Consider the following 13,224-nt stretch of genomic DNA (forward strand, 5'->3'; position numbering starts at 1 on the left):
TATTGCAATGTAATTCTTGGTGACAAGGGGAGAAAAAAGGCATCAAGAGTTTGATGTCTAAAGAGTAAAGTATGCTTTTACTTCGGCATTTTTATGGAGCATAACTGGCAGCCATAAAGGATGTCTGTAGGATATTTAGGCTGTGATTTTCCAAGAGTAGCTGGGAGCAATGAACACATTTCACCTCAGCTCCCAGGCAAGGCAGGGCCCAGACCACAGCCCAAAGCTTGTTTGCTAAGAGAAAATAAGCAGCCTTTTCTCTTCCTTCTTAAACATAAATCTAGATTTATCATTAAAATGATTTCTGCATTTGACCCCTGATTACTACAGAATTTGTGAACTTATATCTGCTTTGATTTTGTCTTTCCTGAATCGTTAGAAAAATGCAAAGTTTCATTATGCTTGATTGCCAAGTGAGAGGGTAAGTGTGGAGGCATTTTTCAAGGAATGCCCTTGTTCAACTCGCAAGCAGCACTTACTTGTGATTATATGCACACTCAGACAAGAGTACAAGCTTCTACCTTGACTGTCACTCACTGGGAAATCATGCATATATCAAGGAGCTTCTTTCAGCATGATGAATGCTTCCCGTGTTTGCAAACTAACACTTCCAATCCCAGTCACTGGGCGGTGGGGGGAGGGGGCTCTCTTTCTTCCACTTACCTAAAATTGTCCCCAACGTGAGGGATTTGACAGCATTGAATTCTGTCCCTGAAGACAGGATGACTTGTCTCCTTGCATTCTGGTTAACCTATTAAATGTTCCACATGATATAAACATCAAAATGTCAAGCAATTTTGATGATAAGAGGATGGGAATCAAAGGAAGACCAAGAAAAATGATAAAAAAAAATAAGCCATATGTTCCTGCTATCACAAAGGTTAAAGGAGAAAAGTTTATTATAAACAATTCTTGTAACACCTCAAATTCAACTCCACCTCATTGCCTATCCCGTTCCCCTACATTTGTCTTTATGATTTAAGTATCTATAATTGGTACAATCCACAAAGAAATGCAAGAGCTACTTTGAACCTCAAAGTTTTTACTTATTTAGAGGAAATTTGTAACATGAGCAGAAAAATGTATTATTCATACAGATTCAATATAAAAGATTATTCTTCAAAATCCAGTGACAATGTGTGACTTAAAGACTCCAATGTTTTTCAAAATGTATTCCCACTTTAAGCAAGATCTTGCTTTTTCCCTTGTGTTTAAATTTCTGTAGTATTTGTTCTTTTGTAACCCAGTGGGAATAGGTTCCCACTGAAATATCTCCAGTAGTCACTATGATAAACTATGCAATATTTCCCAACCAAATAAAGTAAAACCAATGAGGACAGCTTTGTATTTTAAGTGGTCAAATATTAATAATAATTTTGACAGTCTCTTGCTAAACAAACAGACATTGCAAAACAAAACAAAACACATTGACCTAGCAAGACTTATGGAAGAAGAGTGCCAGATGTGCATTTCTTTTACTAGGATTTATTATCAAATTTTTGCTTTAGGTCATATATTCTGAGCATCACAATTTTGATTACTGTTGCTGTTGTTGAATTTACAACCTTACCTCGACAAAGACCACTGCTGCTTCTCTGTTAATCTTCACCTGGTGAAGCTGTCCATCAGCCAGGTTTTTAAAACCAAAGTTAAAAACATCAGGTTCTCGGTGTCTGTTTAGCTTATACCTGATTTGCAAACTTCCTAAAGAAGAGAAAAATGACATGTTTAACTGAAATATAATTTTATAAAAACCGCCAATGCAGGTTCTAAGGCACATTTAAAAAATATATATAACTTGAATCTATGGAGCATTTACTTGAGTGCACAATAGTCACCTTTCCTGGACTAGTAATCATTTATGTGATGTTCTGAGGCCAAATTCAGAATTCAATTACACAGTCTTAGAAGTCAAGACAAATGGTCTTTTTCCAAGTTCTTCCATTTTCCTTAACCAGAGGAAAAAGTCTAAGTTAAGCATATGAAAATGCCAAGCTAGGCTTGAAGTTAATTATTCATGTGGTGTTCATATTATTAAATGGTAAAACCTAAGCAACGTTATATTAACATTCAGTTTCTATAAGCATAACTTCTTTTAATGTGACTTATGTTAATGCATTTTAATGTATCACTGACATTCACACACACACACACACATATATATTTTTTTTTTCTTTTTTTTTTTTGCACAACCAGAAATGTTTTCTAAGGTTTCTGCCATAATCAAGAAGCAGCAAAAAGAGAGAAGTGAGTGATTTGCTACAATATCCAAATCTTCCAATCCACACACTGCTCTCCTTCATAGATGCACCCTCTACCTGGTAACTCTGGTACCACCTGTAATATATCTTATCAGTCAGTGATCATAGAAATCTTTTCCAGAAGTTAAGTTTCTCCCCTTTATTCTCCATGAGAAAAGGTTAAAGCTTGATTTTGCTCTCTAACTTGGAACGTCTTGGTTCTGTTCTCTTACTGGTGACCATGGGTTAGGTAACTGTCTTCCCACTTTTCTTTGTATGCAGATAGGGCATAACTGACTTCCCAAACACTGATGGGTAAAGAGCAATCATATTTATCTGATGCTCATGGAAATTGGCTTTCTATATGGTTTAATGCACTTTACTTCCCTTCCAAGAAGGAGGAAATATTTTCCATGCATAAAATATCTTCTTTCAAAATGAACTGTGACACTAATTTATTCACATGCAGAAGGAAAGACTCCCTACCAACAACAAGAAGCACAGTTGAACATCAGATACATGAAATGATCAGATATTTATAGAAGAAAGCCATCTTAATTTAATCACTGAAATGGTAAGGCTAGTGAGAAACATTTGGGGTTATAATGAAAACAAACCAACCCTAATAACATGGGTGTCACAGGGATGCACTTGTGTTTTCTTGTTTGTAGTTTAGCATTGAAAGGGCCCCCTCCTTATGGTCCTGATTTCTCCTAAGTCAGTCTTCTTGTTCGTATGGTGAAGATACTCACCATTCGGGGCGAGGATAACTGAAAGGTATTCCTCATAGAAGGAGCTCACATAGAGTAGTAAGCTGGGCATCCCTGTGGTCCGGAAGCTCAGTGTGGCCATTTCTCCTGTCAGTGTCAGATCCTCATGAAATAAAGCCACAAAGGAGCTGGAGTTCTTACTGAAGGTGTCATTGTAATGCTGAAAGTCGTAAATCACTGAGGAGCCAGCTCCAAAATAGGCAGAAATTTCTGGAATGACATGCCTTTTTGGTTATATTAGCAATATGTAAGTGCACGTGTCTTGTTTTATGGATATTTCTGTATATTTAAAGAATATCTCTAATCCTTAAATATCTCAAAAGAGAAAATAATGATGGTATGCTTTGCTGCTTTTTAATTTAAAAATTTAAGATGAAAAACAATAAAGTATAAATAAAAAGATAATCTCTCCATATTCCCATAACCCAAAATTGAGTAACAATATTTTATTATTACCTCCAAAAGGCTTCATTTTAGGATTACGGAAAATTAAATGTCCAGTGTAAACATACAGTTAAAAGGTTATTGCTCTCCTCAAAGTGTTGCACTGATGACCCTCTGAGAAATCCAGAGCGGGTGACATCAGATCTAACAGAAGCAGTCAACGGCCTTCAAAAGAATAGAATCATACCTCCTGCCAAGTGAAATGGAGGCATTTGGGACAGAAACAATTCTACTTCAGCTAATTACAGAGAACTGCCTGATCTTTTCTTTACAGTGTCAAATGCCAGAAACGTCTTCATAAAGTTCAAATGTTCCATCCTTTCCCTGTAAGCTGCTCCTCGGTCACACTCACCATTCTCGCAGAATGGCCCATCATACGCAGAGAAGGTGCAGTCACATTCGATCCCTCTGCGTTTTTCTCTACACCTCCCTCCATTGCGACACAGGTGTCCATAGCTGCTACAGTGTCCTGGACACCCTGGCTCCACTCCTGGCGTCATTGTGGCTCTTTCTTCCAGATCCAGGGCCAGCCCATTCAACCTTAGAGACCGAATGCATCCCAGGAAGCCTCTCTGTCTGCTTGCTGTTCCACCTACAAGGGAAACACTGCAAATGCAAACACGTTCCTGGGTGTCTTCTTCAGGATTTCATCTTCACTTTGAACTGAGGCCAAGGTTTTATGAACAAATATAATTCTGAAAACGTAGGCTGTGGTCAAAAGTTAAGAATCATCAAATGGCACTGAACAGACCATTAATGAAAATATTTTTTAAGTTGAACTTGGTAAATATTTGTTCTAAAAATACTTCTTCAAGTTATATTTAGAAAGACTTTTTTACATCGTTCCTTTCTTTCTTTTTTTTTTTTTTTTGCGGTACGCGGGCCTCTCACTGTTGTGGCCTCTCCCGTTGCGGAGCACAGACTCCGGATGCGCAGGCTCCGGACGCGCAGGCTCAGCGGCCACGGCTCACGGGCCTAGCCGCTCCGCGGCATGTGGGATCTTCCCGGACCGGGGCACGAACCCATGTTCCCTGCATCGGCAGGCGGACTCTCAACCACTGTGCCACCAGGGAAGCCCCTACATTGTTCCTTTCTTAAAGAACAAAATAAACGCCATTGATCCTTTTTAAAGTTTAAATTTACAAACAATGACATGCATAATAAAGGTTACATAGTTGAAAAATCTTTGCGATGTAATATATATTATAAATTTGTAATATATAAATTTGTGTATGTATTTAATATAATATATATTACAAATTTGTATATATATTTATATAGCGTATCTATTACACATATATAAAATACTAATTCTTACTTAGAAGAGCTCTCACTAATAAAGCTGTGAAAAGGAACTGAGGCAAGAACAAAGAAAAAGAAGCCAGAAGGGGTAAAACCAAAATTTAGCACCTCAGACCTTTTATACTCCATCCTGGCTGCTCTGAGGTCAGGTGGTATAACATTAACCAAATAATATATATCCCCCTATATTTCTATCATTTCTCACGTGAGCATAATAAATATGGGAGCACAGGAGTCACTTGGAGTGTTTGCTAAAAACAGATTTTGGATTTATTCCAAAAGATTCTGATTCAGTGGGCCTGGGGAAGGTACCCCAAATCTGAATTTTCAACTAACTCCTCAGGCTTTAGAAACATTACCATAGTGGAAACACTAGTTCTAGGTAGATTTCCATCCAAACTTTGTTCCTAGAAATTCCGCTAATTAATCCTCAGGACTATAAGTCAGAAAATAGAATTATTTAATTTGATTTGCAGTTTGATAATTTAAAATGAAGCCTCAACTCAGTAAGAACTAACTGTGCTTGAAGCTGTTTTATGGTGCCATGGGCTGTATACATACACACGCATACACACACACTTAAATTCACTGAATAGCATTAGTTCCTGGACACAGCAGTAGGTATCACCTGGCAAAGCAGACTGTGTGCTAATTTGTGATTTATATCAATTTTTCATTGGACTGTGTCCTTATTTACTTTAAAATATGTGAGAAAAGACCAAGTGAGAGCTATTTCATTAATCTGCTTAGTTTCCAAATTAGAATAGAGTTATCTAAAAAGCAATGTAGCAAAAGTTGTTTCTCCCTTTGGGAAAAACAAACAATAATAAAGAATAAGCATGTAAGTTAGAGGGAAGACTCCCACTACCCAGAGCTTTAATCTTTAAAGAATGGACAGCAGAATAATGAGCCAGCTCTGGGTCTAAACAAGGCATTTGCTACAAGAGAGCAGCAGAGGGGGTGCAGGACTGAGAGGAACCAGGTGCTGGGCTGGGGAAAGTCCTGCTGTGCCCAGTCACACGAGGCTACCTCATCCTCCCTGGGCTCCTATGGCCTGTTTCTGAGGGGACTCTGGAGGATTTTGTCCCAATTACGGGGCTGGTTCTCTAACTATACTGAGAAGTGAAGTGAAGTGAGAGAAATGGATAAAAATTGCTATTTGTTTTATAAATAGTATGGATAAGAAGTAATTGAAACAGACATAAATCGTCTATGATATTGCGTGCAAGCTTGGGAATCAGTCCAACACGAGTTTGGATTTTCCTTCCAGTTGGGTTTCTATGGTTAAGTCCCTTGATGTCTCTGAGCCTCCACGATCTCATCTGCAAATTGGGTACAATAATCTATAGCAGAGATATTTATATTAAATGAGCTCTTGGTACATAGTGTCTGTGTGGCTGAACCACACTGACTCCCTTTTGTCAGCTCCATCTTAGGCCCGCAGTCCCACCCCCTCCTCTTTCTGGGGGACTGAGCTTTAGCTTACTCACACGGAATGCATCCCAGCCAGATAAGTTCCTTATCAACCTTTACCCTTGCCTTCATCTAATATGAAAACTGGAAGAGTGCCTTTTGCTGATGCAGATGGTCATGAGACCCCCTTGGGGAGGAAAAAGTCCCGATTCCTGACCATGGGTGCTTCTCACTTGGTAGTCAGATTCTATTTTTAGTTTTGGCTCCTTTAAATCCCCCAGGAGCATTTTCCGTGGCACGAAGTGCAGCTGTGAACGTCTCTGGCTCATCGTCCCCTGGATGTAAGTTACCCACAATAAACTTCATAATTGCACTTTATGGAGTTGCCTGCTTCGATTTTCAGTCCCAAAGTTCCTTCTCAGTTCAGAGGATTTTATTCAATATCTCTGCCTCCCACCAGGGCCGATAGTAGTCACTGTGGCAATTACTATTATCACTACTGCTGTAGCTGTGATTTTCTCTCCGTCCACCTCTGCATTCACAGCACAGCTCAGTTACAAGCCGCTAGCAGCACTCACCCACGAAGAGCTGGCTGTTGAGCTGCAAGCGGGCGTGCCCATCAGCCGGGGCAGTTTGGGTCTCCCTAGGGAGCTGATCCACTTGAAGGGATGCTTCTTTAACGTTCCGTTCTGCCCTCACATGGTGCCACCTATTGTCGTTAAAGGGAGTGGGGGACTGCACCGTGACCTCACAAGGCCCATTCCCCACATCAAAGGAAAAGGTCACTTCTGCAGGGGCTGGAAATAAAGATAGGAGAGCTGGTCAAGTTCATTCACAGGGGAGAAAATTTGGTCTTGAGTAGACATGAAAAAAGCACCATAACATGCTCCTTATGAAAGAAGACCATGATATTGATGCAGACAAATGTCAGTCTGAGCTGGTAAAAAAAAAAAAAAAAAGCAAAAGCAAAAGCAAAAAGCAAAGCTGACTTTAACATACTTCTTCTTAGAGTCTACTATTCATCTTGCTAAGCCCTAAGCTATAGAGATATTTACCTATAAAAACACAACTAACATTTTATCTGACTTCATAGGTATAAGTGAGTTTATTTAAAGGTGGTTTAAATCTTAATATAGTTTTAAAAGCACTATGTGAAATTCACAAAGTAAGAAATTAAGCTTTGTCTACATACATAAACAGTATGGCTAGTCAATTAAATCACATAATTTTGTGATTTAGTCAGCAGTTATTTGACCAGTTTGGTTTAATATCCTGATTGCACATAGAATTAAGACAACAAGGAATTGTATAGACTGTTGTATGTTTCGTGAATCACTGTTTCACTTTCTATTAAAAATAATTATTTAAAATCATAGAATTTTAGCATTTAATCAAGAAATACAACCGACAAAGGAAGCATGGCAATACATCAGAAATTACGTTACTAACGAGGTTATTGTTAATAACTGAGTACCCCATGGCTTTGCCCAGGGTGGGCAACTCACCTCGCAGCTCTAGCCTGATGAAGTCTGTGATCCCCAGGTTCTCTACAAACACCCCCGAAAAAGCTGTGGTCTTAAAAAAGAAAGACACATCAGCGCTAAGCTCTCCTCGGAATGTAGGGAAATGAAGGTATGAAGTCTCAGTATTGAAGGAAGCTGAATTCCAAAATGAATCTGTTTACAAGAAGAAAAAAAAAGTGAAAATAACAATGAAACAAAACAAACAACAATTACTTTTTATATTTCTAGGATTTTTACCATTCATTGCATTATTTATCTTTAAAAGCCTTCATTTTGTGGTTCTTCTGAACATGTAGCCATGACATGAATGTCCAAGTAGTGATTCTTTTGAGGATTAAGAACGTGGACATGGTTGCAACTGAGTGGAGGGACAATCACTTTGGAAATGACCCGTGTTTTTTTAAAAACAATATTATTTTTTGAATTATCATCAAGTAAAATTGACTTTTTAGGGACATACAGTTATATAACTTTTAATACATTTGTGGATTTGCATAGCCATCATTAAAATCAGAATAAAAGACAGTTCCATCACCCCAAAAACCTCCCTCTTGCTATTTCCTTATAGTCACAACCTCCAACCACCCTTAAGCCCTGGATATCATGAACTAGTCTCTGTCCCTATAGTTTTGCCTTTTCCAAATAGCATATAAATAGAGTCATGCAGCATGCAACCCTTTGAGATCGGCTTCTTTCACTCAACATAAAGCCTTTGAGATTCATTCGAGCTGTTGCATGTCAATATCTATTCCTTTCTACTGCTCTGTAATATTCCATCATATGGATCTGCCACAGTTTATTTGTCCACATTCAAGAACACTAGGGGTCTTTCCAGATTTGGTCAGTTACACATAGAACTGCTATAAACATTCGTGTAAAGGTTTTTGTGTGGACATATGTTTTCATTTTTGTAGGGTAAATTCCCAGGGGTATAATCCCTGGGTCATATGGCAAGTATGTTTAACTTTATAAGATACTGCCAAACAGTTTTCCAGAGTGGCTGTACCATTTTTAATTCCCATTAACAATGTATAAGAGACACAGTTGTTTCATATATTCACCAGCATTTAATATTGTGAGTATATATTTCTTTTATTTTAGCAATCCAAATTGGTGTGTAGTAGTATCTCGTTGTGGTTTTAATTTGCCTTCCCTAATAGGTAATGATGTTGAACATCTTTTCATGTGCTTATTTGCCATTCTTATATCCTCTTTGGTGAAGTGTGTTTTTAACTTGGGGAGAACTGACATCTTTCCTATATTGAGTCTTCCAATCCATGAACACAGTATATCTCTCCCTTTAGTTAGATTCTTTGATTCCTTTCTTCAGTGTTTAGTCACTTTTTGATGAGTTACAGATCTTATACATGTTTTTGTTAAATATATACCTAAGTATTATATTCTTTCTAGCTATTGAAAATGACTTTCTCTTGTAAATTTTGGTTTCTATTTATACATTGCTAGCATATATGACTGATTTGTCTTCTGTTGACCTTGTATCCTGTGATCTTGTTGAGCTCACTTAATAAGACCTAGTAGGGTTTTTGTTTTTGTTTTTGCTGGGCAGGGGGGGGACATTCCCTGAGATTTTCTACGTAGGCAGTCGTATGTATATACGTGTGAATAGAGTTTTCTTTCTTGCTTTCCAGCCTGTATGCACTTATTTTCTTTCTTACATTATCGCCGTGGCTAGGACTTCCCATATGATCAAAGTTGTTGAATAGATGTGGTGAGATTGGATATCCTTATCTTGTTCCCATCCTTAGGGGGAAAGCATTCAGTTTTTCACCAATTATTATGATGCTAGCTGTTTTGTACAGATACTGTCCTATTAAGTTTAAGAATTTTCCTTTTATACCTAGTTTGCTAAGAATTTTATTATAAATGCTATTATGATGTAAATTATCATGTTGAATTTGTTACCATAATAATTCAATTATATATAATGTTATATTATATTGTTCATATTATTATGTTCATATTAATTATTATGTTCATATTAATTATAATGTTCATATTAATTGATATAGAAAAAGCACCTGGAGTGATTTTTCTTCCTTAGACTGTTAACGTGGTAGATCAAACTGATCATCTTCCAAATACTGAATCAGTCTTGCATCATGGGATAAACTGCAGTTGGTGGTGGTGCATTTTTAAAAATATTCCTGGATTATTTGTTAATGTTTTGTTGAGGATTTTCGCATCTGTGTTGGTAATAACATTATCAGTAGTTATCATTTTTTTGCACTTCTTCGTCTAGTTTGGATATCAAAGCAATGCTCTCCTTAAAATGTTGGAAAGAATTTCCTCTTTTATTTTCTGAAAGAGGTTGTGTAGATATGGTATTATTTCTTTGGTAGAATCATCAGTGAAACAATCTTGGTCTGGATTTCTTTTTCAGAAGGTTTTTAACTACAAATTCAATTCCATTAATACTATTAGGTCTATCCCAGTTGTCTGGTTTATCTTAAGAAAGTTTTGGCTGTTAGCGGTTTTTAAGGAATTGGTCCACTTCATCTATGTTGTAGAATTAATACGTGTAGAGTTGTTTGTAGTATAGTTTTATTATACTGTTGATGTCTGTGGGGTCTGTAGTATTATCCCAACTCTCATTTCTCATATTGATAATTTTTATCTTCTCTTTTCTTTGGATAGTTTTCTTAGAGTTTTACCAATTTTATTAATATTTTAAAAGAATCTTTTTTTGTTTTTATATACTCTGATTTTAATTTAATTGATTTCTATTCTTTATTATTTCCTTCTTTCTGCTTGCTTTAGGTTTATTTTTCTCTTCTATTTCTAGTTTGGTTTTTTTTTTGGTGAAGTCTTACATTATTGAATTGAGATCTTTTTTCTTTCATAATATAAGCATTTATTGCTCTCAATATCCCTCTAAGCACTGCTATAACTGCATACTACCAATTTTGATACATTGTACTTTAATTTTCATTCAGTTCAATACATTTTATCGTATCTATTGAGACCTTTCCTTGACTCAGGTATTATTTGACAGTTTGGTGTTTAATTTCTAAGTGTTTTGAGACTTTCTCACCATCTTTTTTATTTATTTCTAATTTAATTCAATTATGTCAAATCTTGCATTTTGTAAGATTTAAATTGTTTAATATTGGTTAAAGTTTGTTTTATGACACTAAATATGCTGTATCTGGGTTAAAGATTCATGTGCATTTGCAAAGAATGTGTATTCTACTGTTGGTAGAGTATTCTATAAATGTCAATTAGATTCATTTGTTTTCTGATGACATTCAGGTCTTCTATATCCTTGCTGATTTTCCCTCTATTAGTTCCATAAGCTAATGAGAGAGCAGTATTGGACTTTTTAATGATAATTATGAATTTCTCTATTTCGCCTTTCCACCCTGTCAGTTTTTGCTTTATGTATTTTGAAGCTCAGTTATTAGCATACACATTTAAGATTCTTCAGTCTTCTTGGTCCTTTTTTATATGTATTAATTTTCTTTGCTTGCAAGCAAAAATTTTAGTAAGAACTCCAGATTTCTTTAAATTCATGTTTGTGTAGTATATCTTTCTCCATCATATTCTTTTATTATGTCATTATATTTGAATTGAATTTCTTATAGACAGCCTATAGTTGAGTCACAACAATTTGTCTTTTAATTGGTTTACTTAGACCACTTACATTAAATACAAATGTTGATATGTTAGTTCTATCATTTTATTATTTTTTCCTATTTGTTCTATTTTTTTATTCTTCTGTTTTCCTTTTTCTGTCTCCTTTTGGGTTATTTAAACATTTTTCAGTATTCTATTTGTATAGCAGTTTCTTAATTGGTTCCTTTAAGGATTACAATATATATACTTACCTTTCTTAGTATGCTTAGAATCTATGTTTTAACCCCTTCAAGTGATTTGTAAAAACTTTGACAACAATTTTGTCCTTTTACCTACTCGTGTTTATGTTGTTGTTGCCATATGTATTATATCCACACAAAATTAATACCCTGTGACCCTGTGAAATAATGTATTTTTTGCTTTCAACCCTCAGATATATTTAAAATAACTCAATAGGAGAATAATCTATAAATTTACCCAGTTATTTACCATTTCTAATGTTGATTTTTTTATTCCCAAAGTTCAAAATTTCCTTCTGATATCATTTCCTTTCTGTCTAAAAAAACTTCCTTTAGAAATTCTTTTAAAGGATGGCTTCAGGTGATGAACGCTTTCAGCTTTCTTTCATTTGAAATTTTAAAAAATTTTACCTTCATTCCTGAAGTATATTTTTGCTTAACATAGAATTCTGGACTGACAATTCTTTACTTTCAGCACTTGAGAAATGTTTTGCCACTTCCTTCTGACCTCTATATTTCTGATGAGAAACTTATTGTCATTTGAATTGGTGTTTCACTATAGGCAATGCATCATTATTCTCTCTAGCTGATTTCAAAAAGTTTCTCATTGTCTTTAGTTTTCACATCAGTTTGTTTATGATATGTCTAGATGTGAATTTCTTTGAGTTTATACTGTTTCAGGTTCATTCAACTTCTCAAGTCTCTCTTTTGCCAAACTTAAAGTTTTCAGCCATTAGTTTTTCAAATATTTTTCAGCACCAGCACTCTTTCCTCTCTTCTTCTGGAAATTCAATTACATGAATGTTATATCTTTTATTATTAATCCACAGGTCCCTGAGGCCCTGTTCATTTTTTTTTTCAACCTTTTTTCTTTCTCTTGTTCAGATTGAATACTTTCTATTTATCTATCCTCAGTGTCATTGACTGTTTCATCTCAAATCTGCTATTTAACCCATCCAGTGCATCTTTCATTTCCATTACCGTACTTCTTATTTCTAAAGTTTCCATTTAGCTCTCCTCTATATATCCTATTTCTTTGCTGAAACTTTTTCTTTTTCTATTTGTTTCAAAAGCATTGTTAGAGTTGTTAGAGTTTTTGTGTAATAGCTGTTTTAGTGTCTTTATCAGATAATTCTAACCTCTGTGTCATTGGTATCTGTTGATTACCTTTGCTTATGCAAACGTGGATTTTTCTGGTTCTTTGTATGCAAAGTAATTTTGGACTATTCCTAGATCTTTAAAATATTATGTTAACAAACTCTGGGCTTTGCTTAAATTCAAAGTGCATGTTGATATTTTTCTTATTTTGCAGGCAGCTGTCCTGGTTAGGATCTGGCCACACATTCCAACCTGTCCTCTGTGCATGGTCCATGGTTCCTATGGCTGTCCAGTTTTCAAGGCTTTTGCAGTACTATTCAACTCTGCCTCACTTCTGTACCACTCAGTGGCCAGTCTGAGTCCTGGATGGTAGCCTCTTCAGTTCTCAACTTTGGTCTATAATTAGGAGCAGATCCAGACATGTGTAGCTCTGAGGTGAACCCAGGACTTCATAGACAACTTGTGGCATCACTCTCTTGAACTCTTCCCTCTCTGTGCTCTTCCAGATACTTTCCAATTCCCTGCAGCTCCCTTTTCAATCATACAACCAGAAATCTAGGGCTCTATTCAGCCTGATTTATTGTGCTTTCCTATTCACTCC

The 13,224-nt window shown here is 36.1% G+C and overlaps 1 protein-coding gene across 1 annotated transcript in view; it reads right to left on the reverse strand.

Annotated features, from left to right (window-relative positions):
- Positions 1-13,224, reverse strand: part of LOC307188676 (contactin-associated protein-like 3) — a 188,053-nt gene that overhangs the window by 18,480 nt on the left and 156,349 nt on the right. Inside the window, exons 16-21 of the mRNA XM_079926128.1 lie at positions 7,675-7,845; positions 6,748-6,966; positions 3,807-4,046; positions 2,993-3,220; positions 1,571-1,704; positions 664-751 (exon numbers count right to left, since the gene is read on the reverse strand). Coding sequence (XP_079782254.1) covers positions 664-751; positions 1,571-1,704; positions 2,993-3,220; positions 3,807-4,046; positions 6,748-6,966; positions 7,675-7,845 — 1,080 coding nt within the window. The remainder of the gene's footprint in view (positions 1-663; positions 752-1,570; positions 1,705-2,992; positions 3,221-3,806; positions 4,047-6,747; positions 6,967-7,674; positions 7,846-13,224) is intronic.

This window comes from Stenella coeruleoalba, assembly GCF_951394435.1.
Source record: "Stenella coeruleoalba genome assembly, chromosome: 7".
Classification (NCBI taxonomy): domain Eukaryota; kingdom Metazoa; phylum Chordata; class Mammalia; order Artiodactyla; family Delphinidae; genus Stenella; species Stenella coeruleoalba.